Source organism: Oreochromis aureus, linkage group 5, assembly GCF_013358895.1.
Source record: "Oreochromis aureus strain Israel breed Guangdong linkage group 5, ZZ_aureus, whole genome shotgun sequence".
NCBI classification, from domain to species: domain Eukaryota; kingdom Metazoa; phylum Chordata; class Actinopteri; order Cichliformes; family Cichlidae; genus Oreochromis; species Oreochromis aureus.
The window spans coordinates 25,729,743-25,746,500 of NC_052946.1; the positions used below are offsets into that span (position 1 = coordinate 25,729,743).

General features: G+C 37.4%; 2 protein-coding genes across 3 annotated transcripts; one reads left to right on the forward strand and one right to left on the reverse strand.

Moving 5' to 3' along the window:
• Window positions 1–1,807: 1,807 nt before the first annotated feature.
• Window positions 1,808–3,869, reverse strand: LOC116334272 (green-sensitive opsin-like). Its single transcript, XM_031757654.2, has 5 exons — window positions 3,426–3,869; window positions 3,166–3,334; window positions 2,836–3,001; window positions 2,490–2,729; window positions 1,808–2,402 (listed from the first exon to the last, which is right to left on the reverse strand). Exons 1-5 carry the CDS (start codon window positions 3,808–3,810, stop codon window positions 2,304–2,306), a joined length of 1,059 nt encoding a protein of 352 aa, XP_031613514.1. The 5' UTR covers window positions 3,811–3,869; the 3' UTR covers window positions 1,808–2,303.
• Window positions 3,870–5,145: 1,276 nt separating this feature from the next.
• On the forward strand, window positions 5,146–16,758 carry LOC116334270 (green-sensitive opsin-like). Of its 2 annotated transcripts, XM_039612731.1 has the most exons (8): window positions 5,146–5,321; window positions 8,341–8,430; window positions 11,747–11,828; window positions 12,999–15,125; window positions 15,217–15,385; window positions 15,581–15,746; window positions 15,877–16,116; window positions 16,204–16,758. In XM_039612731.1, the coding sequence occupies exons 4-8, from the start codon at window positions 14,741–14,743 to the stop codon at window positions 16,300–16,302; spliced, it is 1,059 nt and encodes a 352-aa protein (XP_039468665.1). In that variant the 5' UTR covers window positions 5,146–5,321; window positions 8,341–8,430; window positions 11,747–11,828; window positions 12,999–14,740; the 3' UTR covers window positions 16,303–16,758. The 2 variants fall into 2 exon arrangements, with proteins under 2 accessions (XP_039468665.1, XP_031613513.1); XM_031757653.2 differs by lacking the exon at window positions 11,747–11,828.

Genomic DNA, 16,758 nt, shown 5'->3' on the forward strand with positions numbered 1-16,758 from the left:
GAACAAAGAGGGGTGATGCTCGCCTCTGCCGGCCCCCTGACAAAGAGACTGAGCACATGCAGGTGTCCAGAGGAGGCTCTTTGAAGAAAATTGCAGTGAATGTACCCACAGCATGCCAATTAGGGTCAGGTCATCAGCAGGAAATAAAAGGCTACATCATGAGATAGATGGCCCATCTTGTATGGAGGAAAGGCTACATTTAAATGTAATTAATCCCCTGCGTAAGATGTCATACTGGCATGTAGCACTTAATGTTGGTTGTGTCTGTTTTCCCTGGTGTACATGAACCAGCTGTGACTTTTATTTCCAAATGAAGCACAATGAGAAAGATGTTGGACACTGTGGTGATACAGAGACATAAGATATTTTTCACTTTTTGTAAACACCTGCAGGGGGCATTATCCACCTGTTTTATCATCTGAAGGCTTTCCACGCAGGGTCCTACTATGTTTATTTAAAAAAATAATATCTACTCTTTTCTCTTTTTTTATCATTCCACTTGAGCAACAATTTTGTGTTACCTTTCTGATTGTCACGGCTTTGCTTTTCATTTTGTATCTTTTTTTCAGTCTCAGAAAATGTGGCATGTATTACAGCAGACACTAAGGTTGTATGTTAGGAGTTAGGCCTCAAGGGGGTGGTGTAACATCACACCAAATATACTTTGTTTTTTCTACTGATGCATTCCCATAAATAGGATTAATAATGTACTCTTCTTCTCCGTGCAAATTGCAGGAAAATAATTCATTTCTTCACTTGTTCTCCAAAAAGAAACAAACCACAAAGGGTGTTTTTTTGTTCTTGTTGTTCTTGTCAAATGTTTTATTATACATATTTCTCAAAAATGTCTACACTCATTTATCACCACATTGTAGAAAAAAGCTAATTATTTGTAAAACCATGTTTGGGTGATTTCTCAAATGTCAGCTTCACATCTGGGACTTTGAAAATAAAATGTGCCATTTGGCATTTTCAGACGTAGGAAATGTGCTATCAGAATCATGTATTGATACATAGACTCATGACTTACTGTTAATCATATCGTCTGTGAGTCATCCAGGCCGAAGGACATTTTAAAGTAATGTTCAGCAAAGGTATTCATCATACCCTTGGTGAAAAATGTATTTACGCCCATTGCAGACTTTTTGTTATAATCCCCTCACTGTGATTGTTTTCCATCATAAGAAAGTGAAACAGGGAAACATACAGTTTCTGATGCAGGTCATTTATTTCACTGGCCTACTTTCACATCTCAGCAATTCTTCATTATTTTAAACATTCACACATCACAAAACCTTCACTATATAAAAATTGCAAGAAGTGTGACACTTCTGTCTAAAGAGCACTTCCTTTTCTTTTCATTGCCGCTTCAGAGGATTCATGGTGGATTACTATAATTTATAAGTATGCAATGACAGCCATGTCTGTCCAAAAGTGAATCATTAATTGTCAGACTTGACTAACTTGAAGATGACATGTTGACAATATAATCAGGAAGTGACTTTTTTTTTTTTTATCGAGAAAACAGTAATAACAGCCTGGAGAAATTTAGTGGGTGTTGAATGATACACATATGTGCAAACCTGTGTGTGTGTGTGTGTGTGTGTGTGTGTGTGTGTGTGTGTGTGTGTGTGTGTGTGTGTGTGTGTGTGCGTGTGTGTGTGTGTGTGTGTGTGTGTGTGTGTGTGTGTGTGTGTGTGTGTGTGTGTGTGTGTGTGTGTGTGTGTGTGTGTGTGTGTGTGCGTGTGTGTGCCCTTTGGATTGAAACAGGATAAAAATCCAATCTGTGTGTAAAGCTTTAGAGTTAAACAACAAACCCGTATGTTTCTTTTTCATGCATGCGTTTATTTTCTACTCAAACCTATATTTTCTTTTTTTATACATAAAAATAACACCACTGGTAGACCAGTTAAGTATACAGTATGCCCCCCTCCCCCCACACACACATCCCCAACCATAAAATTACATGAAAACAATCAGCATGTGATTGCACATTCATCAGGTAAAAGTGTCACATTTCAGCAGTTTTACAGTTTTTCTTTTGACATTTTGAGGATCTGAGTTCCTACACATTGACTCACTCACTCAAATGCGCTCACATGCACACATACGCACAATTGCTGTACAAGATCACCTCAGCAGAAAATGCATTTCTTGTTAGTTCACATATAACATAGAATTCCTTCGTGTTTTTGGTCCAGAGTCCGCTTCTTAAATCCATTTGGCAAAAACTTTCTCTAATGGGATGTTTTAAAATCTGGAAGCAATCATCAATGTCCATAGATCTGAAGATGCCATCATGATTAAGACACAGAGGACACCTCTGTCTTGCTTGTTGAAACTGAGGTCTCATCCTCCACCATGCCGCCCATTCCAATGGTGGATAGCATGCAGTTACGGAACTGAAAGACACAGCAAATTCAGAAACTCAGAAAATAGTAAAAGACTGAAAAACAGAGAAGAAAACTAAGAGAATGCATAACACCAACCTGTTTGTTCATTAGCACGTAGATAATAGGGTTGTACAAGGCTGAGCTCTTTGCAAAGAAAGCAGGGATGGCTGCAGTGAGAGCACTGAAAGCAGCTCCCTTGTTCAGGAAAATCCAACCAGCGAAGCTAGCGTATGGTGTCCAAGCTATCAGGAAGCCCATGACCATCAAGACACACATACGGGTCACTTCCTTCTCAGCTTTCTGGGTAGAAGCTGAGTCCTGCTGCTGTGCTGCTGCCTGTCAAGTTTTATGATCACTTAGGTTAATATAACACCAATAGCATAAAGTTTGTTGTTATGTTACAGTGCTTGACATGATGTAAAAAACCTCAAACTTCACTTACAGCTCTGACTGTCATCACAAGACTTCCATAAGTGAAGAAAATGATGAAGACAGGAACGAAGAAGTGAACAACAAACATGTAGATGACATATGACTCATTGTTGAAACCTGGAGCCAGTGTGTAGTAGTCAGGACCGCAGGAACACTGCATTCCCTCAGGAATGTACCTGTGTGAGATTGTGAGAAAGAAAGTCATGTCTTCATTCAGTAAAAATAGCTCTTTACATTTAACATCTAGTTTTGTGAGTAAATATATCTAATTTTCAAGTTAGTGGCTTTAAAGTACAAAAGGCTATTTAACTAAATAAAATATTCAGAAATATTTGAGTACCTGGACCAGCCAAAAAGTGGAGGTGCAGCACAAGCCATTGCCATAATCCATGTGAAGAGTACTCCAGCACCAGCATGAGCTCCAGTGAACTTGAAGCTTCCCATGGGTTTGCAGACCACAATGTACCTCTCAACAGCCAGGACAACAAGTGACCAGAGAGCAACTTCACCTGTAGACAGAAAAGGTGAGTTATTCATTGATACTGTATATCTGCCAATGAAATAGAAAGGATCCTGAAAAAGATCTGCCGTCTTTATTACCTCCAAGTGTGGCCATGAATCCCTCAATAGCACAGAAGGTGGTTCCAAGAACGAAGTAGCCATTAATAGCAGACGTGATTGTGATGGTGAATCCGAAGCAGCACATGATGAGTCCAGCCACAGCCAGGTTGACTAGGATATAGTTGAGAGGTTGCCGGAGCTTCTTGTTCTGAGCAGTTACGAACAATGTCAGGCCGTTGATGGGAGTCCCAGTGCAGATCAGGAAGAACATGTAGAAAGCCAGGAGCTTGAAGAAGATCGGGTCTGCCAGGTAATACTGGGAGTACTCAAAAGGATTTCTAACAATCCCAGTCCTGTTGGACATGGGAATGTAGAAGTTCTTGCCTTCAGTGCCATTGGGCTCAATTCCTCCTTCCCAAGCCATCTTCTGTTGTCTAGTTTGCTTGAGTTTCAGCTGATGGAATATCCCAGTAGTGTTAGAGAGGTGTAAACCAACCACACACAGGTAGTTTATGGCTGCCTTGGTGTTTTATACCTGCTCAGGGTTATCCTCAAATTAGCAAAATTAGATTACAAGAGGATTGTGAGGAAGTGAACAGATCAAGTCTGACTGATAATTGACTTTAAAAAGCAAAGAGGGACAATGACCTCAGGGTCAAATATCTTGGCCTCTTGAGATAAATTTCCTAATTTTGCAGAAAATGCTGCTTTACACTACACACCCCTTTCTTATAGGAAAACAATATTTTTCTTTGCTTTTCGTTGTCATTGCTTAAGTTCTCAGTGTAGTACAAAAAATGTTTCAAATAGGTTTAAAAGTTCAGTTTAAAGTAAAATAAATAAATAAATAAGTGTTATGGTTGGAGTATTTAAAAATGAAACCTCAGAACGAAAGTAACCATAACCTCATCACAATCCTAAACCTATTGTATTAAAATATGTGATTTGGAGCATTTGAACGAAGTTTTTGCAATTAAGAGACAGAAAAATGAACTGATATGCATAAAAATAGTTTTAAAAAACAGTTTATCAAATGATCAAAAGGAACCAAACTGATTAAGGAAATTGTGACCATTAAAAATATGAATACCAATGACTATTTACAATGATCCGTGGTAAAGCAAGACTGTTGATATAGTGATTTATCTTTTATTTACTTTAAAACATGTGGCGTGTTCAGTACCCCATCAGCGTGGTGGGGTCAAACACAAAGATAAGGAAAAAAAAACTGACTGTATTCAAAACGTCATAAAACAAAACAACACAACTGAAGAACTAATTGCTATATTTTTGTTATTCCAGTAGGTGTTACAGTAGGTGATTCAGCCAACTAGTCCAATGCCTCATTAACGCCTCAAAGAGACGTTTAACATTTGACCATGAACATGTGAACTCACGCCAACAGTTAACAGCTTAGAATAGACACGCAGACATTACATAAATGTAATGTCGGTGTCAGGATGATTTTGTGCGTTTCAGGTGTCATATAGTATTCCTAATTTGCTTAGAGTGTTTCTAATAAACGCCACTCTCAGCGGCAGGAAGCTCATCGGAACTATAGGGACATTTTCTGGTGTCCTGAGAGTCGTTTTTGGCCTGGCGTGAACTGTTACTACACAAACTGCAATACTGCAAACAGTAACAAATGAACGGACCTCTCAGAGTTCACTTCAAGTGCAACTCGCCACTGGGTGTCCCCTGCTGCGCGCCAAAGACTCACATACTGTATGTGCGCGCATGCACCCGTGCACTTCTTTCGCAATGCTCCCCGTATCTACCTGCTTCTGCTACAGATTACTTTTAGACAAACCGCTCGGCGAAATGGATGGTCGGAAGAAAAGAAAAGGACAGAGGCAGAGAATTAAAAAAAAAAGAGAAACCCCTCAGCGTCAGGCGCACCTAAATACCGCAAAATAAGCCCCAGTCAGGGATCAGGTTAGTCGAAAACACTCGCTATAACACAAAAACAATATGTAGATTGGCATTTCTAGTTCGTAATGTAGTGAATGTGCTCATTGTTTTTGTTGTTGTTGTTGTTGTTTTACTTTGATAATTTTGTTTATTGTTTAAATATAATGATAGTTATCTGGACACTCGCTTTTCAAAATGGGTATACAACTATTTTGTGTGCCTCTCGTGGTGCGTTGTGTTTTTAAATTTAGTTTTCCTAACCATATACCAGCTTTCCTCATGTACAAAAAAAGGCACATAAACACACACTTTGGAGTTCCATAGATATCTATACGTGAATCTCGGAGTAAGTGTTGTGCATGCAATATCTTACGCCAAATATGAGGAAGTGCCAAAGCTTGTAAAACTTGTTTGATATTCTGAGCTAGTTGGAGGAATTTATTAAAGACATGCAGCTTGATACAGCAGCAGGATCGATAGTGTCAGAGGATTGTGCTGACGTTTGACTACCAAACCGGGGCAACAGGTGTCGCTTCATCAATTAATTACGTAGTTTCTCCGAACAAAATATCATATATTACAATATTTAAGCGTTTCCCCCCCTTTTTGTAATCCATGCAGACAAAACATTCAGCCTAATGAGCTATACTGGGAAAAACAGTTACTCTCTCAGTCATGTATTATTCAATAAATGACGTGAGCTGCACTCCCAACGCCGACTTTTACTCACTTAATTATCCATCAAAATGTTAGTTATGTGCACTGATTTGTTTGGTACAGTTGCTTTAGCTCACTATAGTGCATGTATTTATACTTAGGCATTCTTTAGCCAAAGACATACGCAGTAACAGTAGGCTAATGTGTGTTAATTGGCTGAAACGGTTTTGTCGTCTTAACGCAGTGTTTGAACTCTAGCACTGGGAACAGGACTGTAGGCTACAGTAGGATGGATTATTCAAATTTTGTATCTTTCTTCCTGCAGAGAAATGATAAAGCTACTCTTGTTTTCTTATTCAGATGTTATAACTGACTGTTTTGGCCGTGCTACGGTTGATTGAGGTTAGTTAGGGTTTATTAAGGGACTAATAAATGTCAATGGAATTACTTTTCTGTTTATATAATACGGCTTACATAGCTAATTACTTGCATATGGGTTTGAATTAATTATAGTATCCACTGGCTCTACTAAAGTTTTATTGTAAAAACATATGTTTGCATATTTGTATCATATTTATTGAATAGCCACCTCAATGGGTGTCATTCAAATTGTAGAAAATACGTTACAAAAATTGCAAATGACAACAAGGAGTACATTTTGGGGGTGTTTATTGATCTTAAAAATGCATTTGATATGGCAGATCACAGATTACTAATGAAAAAGATAGACTGATGCTAGCTCACTCATGGCTGAGCACTTACCTTGATGGTACACATCTGTATAAAAAAAAATCATCATGTACAAATAAGAAATGTTGACTCTGATTTAAGGTTACTTGTCAGGTTCCATAGCTTTCAGTGCTGGGCTCTAAACTGGAAATATTATAAATCAGTTACACTAATTATGGGTAAAGTTCAGAACAGCTTCAAAATAAAGTGAAAAGGGAGCTGTGTTTACACTGAATCAAATTCCCTGTTGTCAATTAAATAATTATTGGTTGTTGTTTTTGAAAAAGTGTTAATAATTATAGATCAGAGCACAAGTCAGTCTAAGCTGTTGTGTCACATATGCTTTAACGTATTTTATCATGTAGACCTTTGACTACAGGGTCAGTACAGTTAGAAAGATGTTGTCTTTCTTGGTGAATTTAAGCAGCTACATGTATGTAGTTAAAGGCTGAATTAGCTCATGTGCTTTACATCTACTAGTCACACATAGGTGACGCAGGACAGAGATTTCTATAGTTATGCTTCTGTAAACTACCACAGTAAATTTTTAATAAAAGAATCAATATGTGATTGAATTACAAACTTTAACCTTGAATTCAAGGGGGATTTTTGATTTTTGTTTTTTTTACAAAACCTCTGCATTAGCCGTTTAGGAATTACAGATGTTCTTTTTACACAGCCATTTCTAGAGGCTCAAAATTCATTTAGAAAATTGACCGACAAGATGTTTCAAGGCCATGTGACTACTGCTCCCTTGACATGACATATCTGCTTCATCACAAATGAATCATTAGGCTTAAAAAACTAAATCTGTCACAGGGGTAAACAAAACTTTAGAAGAGGCCAGCTACATGCAGTGACAGTGGCAGAATTATTTCTATGGTTAAAAAACAGAAAAACAACATCAGCCAAGTCTGGAACACTCTGGAGGAGGAAGGCATATCATCATGAACGTTTACAAACAGGAGATGCCTTCATTGAAATCCAGAGGGTTTTGTATCATGGTGCAAACCTCTGGTTACACTCAAGAACAAGAAGGCCAGACAAGACTTTGTTAGAAAACATCTAGAAACATCTGAAGGAACCTGGCAAAAGCAAACACCTGGAAGTCAAGAAAACAAACACAGAAAATAGTGATGTGTAATGATTTTCATCCAATTATTAAAAGTAACCCAACAAATTGTTCACATAATTTTATCGGTAAACATAAGTTAGCTTATTATCCAGTGCTGCATAGGAAAGCAGCTTTGTTATTAATATGTAGAGAGACAAAATAAGTGAGAAAAAAGGCAAGTCTAGGTTAAAGAAAAAAAGTGAACGTTTTGTTGTGAGTTGTCATGTTAACTCAGTCATTCATATCAGAGCTTGTTTTTAAACCAGTTTCTGTTGCCCATTACTGATGTTGCGAATTCCCGTCATAAAGGAAAAGGCAAGGCGCATCCTGAACTGGTCACCTGTCTGTCTCAAGGTTAAATGTTGTGTTTAGGCATTATCTAAGATAATGATTAAATGATACAAAGGAGGAACACTAAGTAAAATAGCATCTTCAAAACAGCTACTGTAGTAGGAAACTAGTGCTTTTACATGACAGAGATTTATAACTGTGTGTTTTTTGTTTTTGTTTTTTCTGTTTCACTCGGAAAACATTTTTCTGTAGGTGAACAATGCTCACCCCAGACCATCTATAGAGACATCCCTGCCATATATCCATCAGAATTGGGTGGAGAGGAAATGAGAGGCGAAAGAGGTAAGCATCCTGGGTAAGCATTTAAACTGTGAGCTTTGGTGTTCTCTAAGAGTGTTGCTTCACATATTTATAAAACAATATTAACAGGATAAAATTGATAAATCCACTTTCTTGTGGTTACTGTTGTTCATTTAATGATTTGACAGTAGGATTACACTAAATGGGCACATGCTTGAAATATGGAGCTTGGGATTGGAGTGATGTCAGTCTACAAAGTGCAACAGCAACAAAAGATAATAAAAATATATACATTACCTTCATGCCTACTTAGTGCATTGTCATGAAAATGACTTTACACATAAGGGGAACTCTGTTGGTCACACTATAACATTTTATAAATAAGAACATTGTGCAGCTGCCTTCTGCTCTCTTCCTCTTCTGGGGCAAAGGTGCAGGTCTTCTTAAACCAACCATGTTTCAGTCCTCTTCTTTTCACGTGATCACATCACTAAGTTGCTTTGCAGGGTAACAGTGTTCAGGGTTTTGAATCTGTGAAATAACAACACTCCATTTGTTAAACACAATCTTATTAGACTAAAACACTCTGATATAAATACAAGTGGAAGCATAAAATATAAGCACTTTGGAATAAATAGTCCTTAGAAAAAAAACCTTTTATTCATTTAACTATATTGAGTTATAAAGACATTCATATTTACTTACTAACCTTTCACTAGTGGAGGAGTTTAAATGTTGTCAGAGACACTTTTTGCATCTCCCAAAGGCAAATTGGTCCAGGATGAAGGGACGCCTTAAAAGCGATTCTAAAAAATTCCATGTGATGAAAACCAAGGAACCAAAATATATTGTTAAGAATAAAGTTATCAGGGCCCATTCTTGCCTGCCAAGTAGACCCTCTCTGGGCCTGCATCATGTAGTAGGGGTCTGTGCCTTAGTGGATTGGGAAACATCCAAAGGCAATCTAGTTCCTGATTTCCAATAGGTGGAATGATCCGGAGAGAGGGGAGCCTGGACTTTGGCTTCAGCCAGACTCACCTTAGAATGCAACACAATCTCCTGCAGAGGAGGTGGAATATACACTGCATGGAGATTTTGGATAAGAGGATTTCTTTTACCTGTGTCTTTGGGTTGGGGGAACAGCATCTGATTGTTGTGGTTTGCTTTTTGAGTCTTCACATTCTTGAAATACTTGTGTGGGGGGCTGCAAAAATGTCTCCTTTTTGGGGACCTTTTTGTTCTTTTGTGGGACTTCAGTGCTCATTCAGGTAAAAGTGAAACCTGAAGGCATGTGATTTGGAGCAATGGACGGCCCAGTTCTAACTCAGGTGCCTATTATTCTGAACAGTTTGAGATATTCAAAACTAAATTATGACAAGGGCATTAATGGCTCTTCAGTCACAAGTGGCTCCACCAACTCTACCAGCTCCACTAACCCTCTCATACCTAAACATGATGCCACGGTGGTTAGCACTGTTGCCTCACACCAAGAAGGTCCTGAATTTGACTCCACCATCCGACTGGGGACTTTCAGTGTGAAATATACATGTTCTTTGGCTATTTCGGCTACTTCCCACAGTACAAACAAACGCAATTTTTAGGGGTTAATTGGTGATTCTAATTAACCCAACGCCTAAATGAAGACCAGCTTTTTACCACTGCAAGGTGAAAATATTACTTTGTTATATCTTGGAGCTCAATTCACATTTCTGCCTTTAGCCCTCACCAGTTCTGTTCATATCTAGGTTTAGTGGGTGCATCTTTGCTTTTTGAAGAGGAAGAGGACCTGTTCACATCATGAAGGGTTACGCTTCAGCTTGCAGAGGGGTATTTAGTTTCTGGTTGGAATAGAGCAGTGTCTTAATCAAGAAAATGTTCTTTTAGAGTGCAGGGTGTTTCCAGCATTGAAGTAGCTCCTTGACACTCCTGTTAAAACTCTGCAAAAAGGAAGAAAATGAACCACACAACATATCTAACATATATTGGACTTTATTAACACATTATTAACATTTTTAATTGAATGTATTTTAAATGTGTGAAAATGTCATATAGTCATATATTTTCTAAGATAAAGTAATAATAATAGATTTATTTGCATTCAAATTCTATTCTATGGAATAATAAACTTTTACTATAATAATAAACAATCAAAGCATAAAAACTGTTGTACTATGTTTATACATTGCAAGTAATTTCACAAGCTGCCTACATTATATACTTATAGAACATAAAGTAAATACATTTTTCTATACTTATCCTTTTTTACTTTTATTATTCTGTCATCAATGTAGTGCAGAAAATATATAATTCTGACATGAGCTGTTATGTATAAGGAGTACTTTTACTTTTGATTACTCTTACTTGATATGTTAAAACTTCTTCTGTTTATTAAATCACTGCAGCCAGTTTCCAGTTTTGAATTTTTAAGAAACCAAGTAATTTAAATGTACATAGACAATATTCCACTGATCTTTGCAAAGTAGACAAGTCCTGCTGCTGTAGAGAGAGTAAATGTTCACCACTACATGAACTTAAACAAATCCCATATATCCTCATTAGGAATTTTGTATTTAAAATTTTTAATTGTGCTACATTTTTGAAATTTCCAGATAATTTGAGAAAATTAAAAAGACTGGACACTGATGGAAAAATGCAAAAAAAACTTTTTTCCCAAATCCTAGTTCGTCCCAAGAATGAATTTAACAAAAAAATAAATAAATAAATAAAACTATAGTAATTACATGAATGCTAGTAACTCTAAACAAAACATGTCAAATTAAAATTGGTATGACAAAGACAGAAAGCCCAAAGCTTTTCATTTTAAATCCATAATTTTCAAGTTAGTTTTGTTAGTTCTGGTTTAATTAATAACACAGTCATTATGCATTTGGCAAATACCCTATAATAACTACAATAACCACATTTAGATAGTTAAGTTCTTACTCATTAAAATAAATATTATTATGATGTGGTTTCATATGTGAAGCATAGGTGATAAATTCAATCTTTTTCGCTGCTCCTAAAAACAAAAAATTCATTTCCCTTAACATAAAACACCACAGATCTAAACTGAGTACAATATTCATGATTTGAACTGTTCCCTTGACTACAAGGGTAGCCAAACTTTCACAGTCACTGTAGTGGACTAAGCAAAGATTTCAAATCTTAAAATTTCCCGTTAATACTTAAGTAGAGTTGGAATTTACAATAACAGTGCAGATGAAATGGTGCTTTGATTGAGAGCAGCGTCTCACTTTATTGCAACAATATTGTTAAAGCTCGACTACTAATTTGTAATTTCATGTTCTACTCTACCCTGATCAGACTACTTCTCATTGTAGCTCTGTCTTTCTGACAGGCTCGTCAGGTCTGCTTTTATGACTGCTGTAATCTCCACGTTGCTGAGCCTGTGGCTTGGTGCTGCTTGGGAGATAGGCTTGGTAGGAGGCTTATACTACTATACTCTAATACTTGATATCGTGAAGCAAGCAGGTACTTTGTCTTCTGTACTTCTACTATAGTGTAAGTGTTCTTGTCAGAGCCCAATCATTTATTCAACAGAGATTCTGTAAAATGTCCTCAAGAAAGACACTCCTCCTAAGAATATGGCTGAGCTGAAGCAGCTCATTAAGGATAAAAGGCTCAAATTTCTGCACATCACTGGCCTTATTCACCAAATCTCATAGCATAAAGAGATGTTCCTGGTAAACTAAACTGTAAGGAAATTCTTAAAATGGTCTTTTGATAATTTCTGCCTTAAAGGTAAGATTAAATACAGGTTAAAACTAAATGTATCCACAAAGTATCTTAACAGAGAGCTTCTGAGGTGAAAAACAGGAGTAGGAATGGAGACTTTTAAGAGGCTAAGATTTTCTTAAGCAGAACAGAAAGAAATGGTGGTAAGACAAACAGAGTTTGTGTTGAATGTCAGCGATTAATCGAATTTTACAGATTAAATTGAGTAAAGACAAAGTTTGTGCTCAACCTGATTAGAGATGCGCTTATGGCTCCTGTCCAATAGAATAATGAGCAACAGTGCATCAGTGATGACTTGTGTGTGTCGCATCCATCTGGAAGCACACTCATCACACAGACAGTTACAGTGCTTTTAAAAGTCATATTGCTATATATTTATATCTTATATATTCATGCGCAAAAGATTCTTGTTAGCTTAAGTGTATTGTGTTTTTTCATTATTATTCATGCTTGTTCCACAAAGGTTTTTTGCTTGTATTATATTTTACATTAAATATGATCTAAATTTCTGCAGCCTTTAACTGCACTTTGTTCTTTACTGCTTATTTACACTTAATGTTTTAATGTTGCATTAAAGTTAAAATTGTTCCAGGTAGGTTATTTCTGTAAACTACCTAAATCTTGTTGTTTATACATACAAATTTAAACCACACGAAACTTTAACATTACTCAGAACAACAGGATCTGTAATCCATAGTGAAAGTGAAGCTTTGTCATTTTGTACAGACTGTACTGAGCCATATCTTTGAGCAACCAGTATTAATTTATAAGCGATAGACATTTTTATTGTATAAGAGGTACAAATTATATGAAGGAACCAAAAAAGTTTAGGTATTTACATTTTATGTCTTCAGTTGCAGTTTACCTTAGTGTGTGGCCATGAAATCCTGGAAAACATCATCTCCAGTCCATCCACAGCTAAGTTGACCAGGATGTAGTTGAGAAAGTCCAGATCAGATTTGGACAAACATGAAGAAATCTACAAAGGTCTACCAAATGAAACTGTGGGTGTTCAAAGGACTTCAACCTCCTCGTCTGGTTGGAAATGAGGGTGTAGATGCATTTTACTGGACACCTCTAGGAATTAACAAACACTTAATGTAATTACAGTTTCTTATTTTATAAATGGTGACGATCTCAACTTAGTGAAATTAGATTTCAGGTTGGGTGAGGTTAAGAGAAATTTGTTAATGATCTTAACAGTAAATCGTGTTTTAAGTCTTTCTCTTAATTTGTTAGCTGAGGTCAGGTAATGAGGCTGCCACCTGAGGCACCTTGAGGTGTGTCAGGGTTGAAAGGTATTATCTGCAGTCCGGTTTCCACTGTAGTGTCATCCGTTTAGCTATCAGGCATTTAGGTACTTACCACAGTCAAACCCTGGTAGATTGAAAGACTATTATAGGACAAAAAAGAATAAAATGGGAATGGTTAGTGTATGTAATAATACTAATATATGTATCTGCAACGTATAGATATGTTTAAGCATCCAAAGGGCAGGTAATACACAGAGGTCGATCAAAAATGATAGCATATTGAATAATCACACCAGTCAGCAAAAGCCAAAATTAAATTAGCAATAAATGATGTTGAAAATGTAAAAGAAACTAAATTTATTATCATATCAAATCACATAACTGGGACTAAACAGAACATCACAAGCAAGTTGATCTGAATTAATCACAGGTAACAGAGAAATGATGTGGTTTCTCCATCATGTAGCCCAATCATCATCTATCACTTCTATCTGTCAAATAAACAGAAGGATAACTGATATTAGATGTTCTTGGCCACTGATAGTGTTGCAGTAGCTTAAAGAAGACCACAAATTGGCTAAGTCTTTACCGGACATTTTCTTTCCGACCTGTGACAGTAAGCTTTTACCACATCACAGCTAGGCTACCACAGGTGAGATACTGAGGTTAATCCGATCAGGATAATGACACCCAAAGTTCCTCCATATGGAGACAGACTGTTAGGGTGAAAAATGCTTGACTGTAGGTCTGGTCTGAAATAATTAAAACATAAGAAATTTAATGTAGGGTAGTTAAGCACTCTAGGAAAGAAAGCACCCACAGTGAATTGGATTAGAAGAAGGCAGATGAAGCAGGTAAAACACTTGTTTCAACACATACATAGCTCACATTAAAAGACACAGACTATGTAAAGCACACTATCACTAAACATTATCTGCTGTAGATAATATATTTAACACTCTACAATCAATACACTTGTTCTTATATACACAGACAGTTCTCATATTTCAGGTATGATTTGTGTGTTTGCTCATGATTAATGTCTCGTCAGACTTTAAAAGCTGAGGGAAGGTAATTCCCTTTCTCGAGTAAGGATTAGGAGAATTCCTCCGGACTTGGAAAGTGGAGCAAATTAGTTTGGACCCTGTCCTGTCTATCCGGTGTTAAGATTAATTAGTGACCTCTTAGCTTTTGCACTACCTCACAATCCTCTAATCCCATTTTGGCTGTTTGACAGGTTTAGTGGAGAGGTATAAAAATCGCAGGGTGTAACTTGAAACCTCGTCACCATCCACACAAGTAGACTCTTTACGCAGACTCAACTAAACAGCTGACTAGCAAAGATGGTTTGGGATGGAGGAATTGAGCCCAATGGCACTGAAGGCAAGAACTTCTACATTCCCATGTCCAACAGGACTGGGATTGTTAGAAATCCTTTTGAGTACCCTCAATATTATATGGTGGACCCGATAACTTACAAAATTCTAGCTTTCTACATGTTCTTCCTGATCTGCACTGGGACTCCCATCAACGGCCTGACATTGTTCGTAACTGCTCAGAACAAGAAGCTCCGGCAACCTCTCAACTATATCCTGGTCAACCTGGCTGTGGCTGGACTCATCATGTGCTGCTTCGGATTCACCATCACAATCACATCAGCTGTTAATGGCTACTTCATTCTTGGACCCACCTTCTGTGCTATTGAGGGATTCATGGCCACACTTGGAGGTAATAAAGAAGGCAGATCTTTTTCAGGATCCTTTCTATTTCATTGGCAGATATACAGTATCAATGAATAACTCACCTTTTCTGTCAACAGGTGAAGTTGCTCTCTGGTCACTTGTTGTCCTGGCTGTTGAGAGGTACATTGTGGTCTGCAAACCCATGGGAAGCTTCAAGTTCACTGGAGCTCATGCTGGTGCTGGAGTTTTCTTCACATGGGTCATGGCAATGGCTTGTGCTGCACCTCCACTTTTTGGCTGGTCCAGGTAATTTCTATTTCTTTCATTTCATCATAATGATTTTAAAAACAGTCAGAATACTACACAAAGGAGATTAACAAGATGAAGAAGTAGTTAGTTGTAAAGGTCTTGAAATATTATGAATGTTGAATAAAAGCTGGATAAAAGCTAATTTTATTGAAGAAATACATGAGATTTTTAAAAAAAATCAATCTCACACAGGTACATTCCTGAGGGAATGCAGTGTTCCTGCGGTCCTGACTACTACACACTGGCTCCAGGTTTCAACAATGAGTCATATGTCATCTACATGTTTGTTGTTCACTTCTTCGTTCCTGTCTTCATCATTTTCTTCACTTATGGAAGTCTTGTGATGACAGTCAAAGCTGTAAGTGAAGCTAGAGTTCTTAAATTATTTATAATAGATCAGTTAATCTAACCAAGCTAGCCATTGCTACTGTGGAATTTATTGCACCTTGCTATTATTGATTACATTTGTAACTAAAAAAACTTGACAGGCAGCAGCACAGCAGCAGGACTCAGCTTCTACCCAGAAAGCTGAGAAGGAAGTGACCCGTATGTGTGTCTTGATGGTCATGGGCTTCCTGGTAGCTTGGACACCATACGCTAGCTTCGCCGGTTGGATTTTCCTGAACAAGGGAGCTGCTTTCAGTGCTCTCACTGCAGCCCTCCCTGCTTTCTTTGCAAAGAGCTCCGCTTTGTACAACCCTGTTATCTACGTGCTAATGAACAAACAGGTTGGTGTTACATATTCTCTTAGTTTTCTTCTCTGTTTTTCAGTCTTTTACTATTTTCTGAGTTTCTGAATTTGCTGTGTCTTTCAGTTCCGTAACTGCATGCTATCCACCATTGGAATGGGCGGCATGGTGGAGGATGAGACCTCAGTTTCAACAAGCAAGACAGAGGTGTCCTCTGTGTCTTAATCATGATGGCATCTTCAGATCTATGGACATTGATGATTGCTTCCAGATTTTAAAACATCCCATTAGAGAAAGTTTTTGCCAAATGGATTTAAGAAGCGGACTCTGGACCAAAAACACAAAGGAATTCTATGTTATCTGTGAATTAACAGAAAGTCAAATGCATTTTCTGTTGGGGTGATCTTGTACAGCAATTGTGTGTCTGTGTGCATGTGAGACCATTTGAGAGAGTGAATATGAGTGAACTTGTAAACTAAAAACACCTCAAACCGTAAACCTGCTGAAATGTGACACTTGTACCTGATGAATGTACAATCACATGTTAATTGTTTTCATGCAATAACTTGGGGGAGCATATATTTCACTGGTCTACCAGTGGTGTTATTTTTATGCATTATATGAAAAAGAAAAAAAAATATAGGACTGAGTAGATAAAATAAATGCATGCATAAAAAGAAA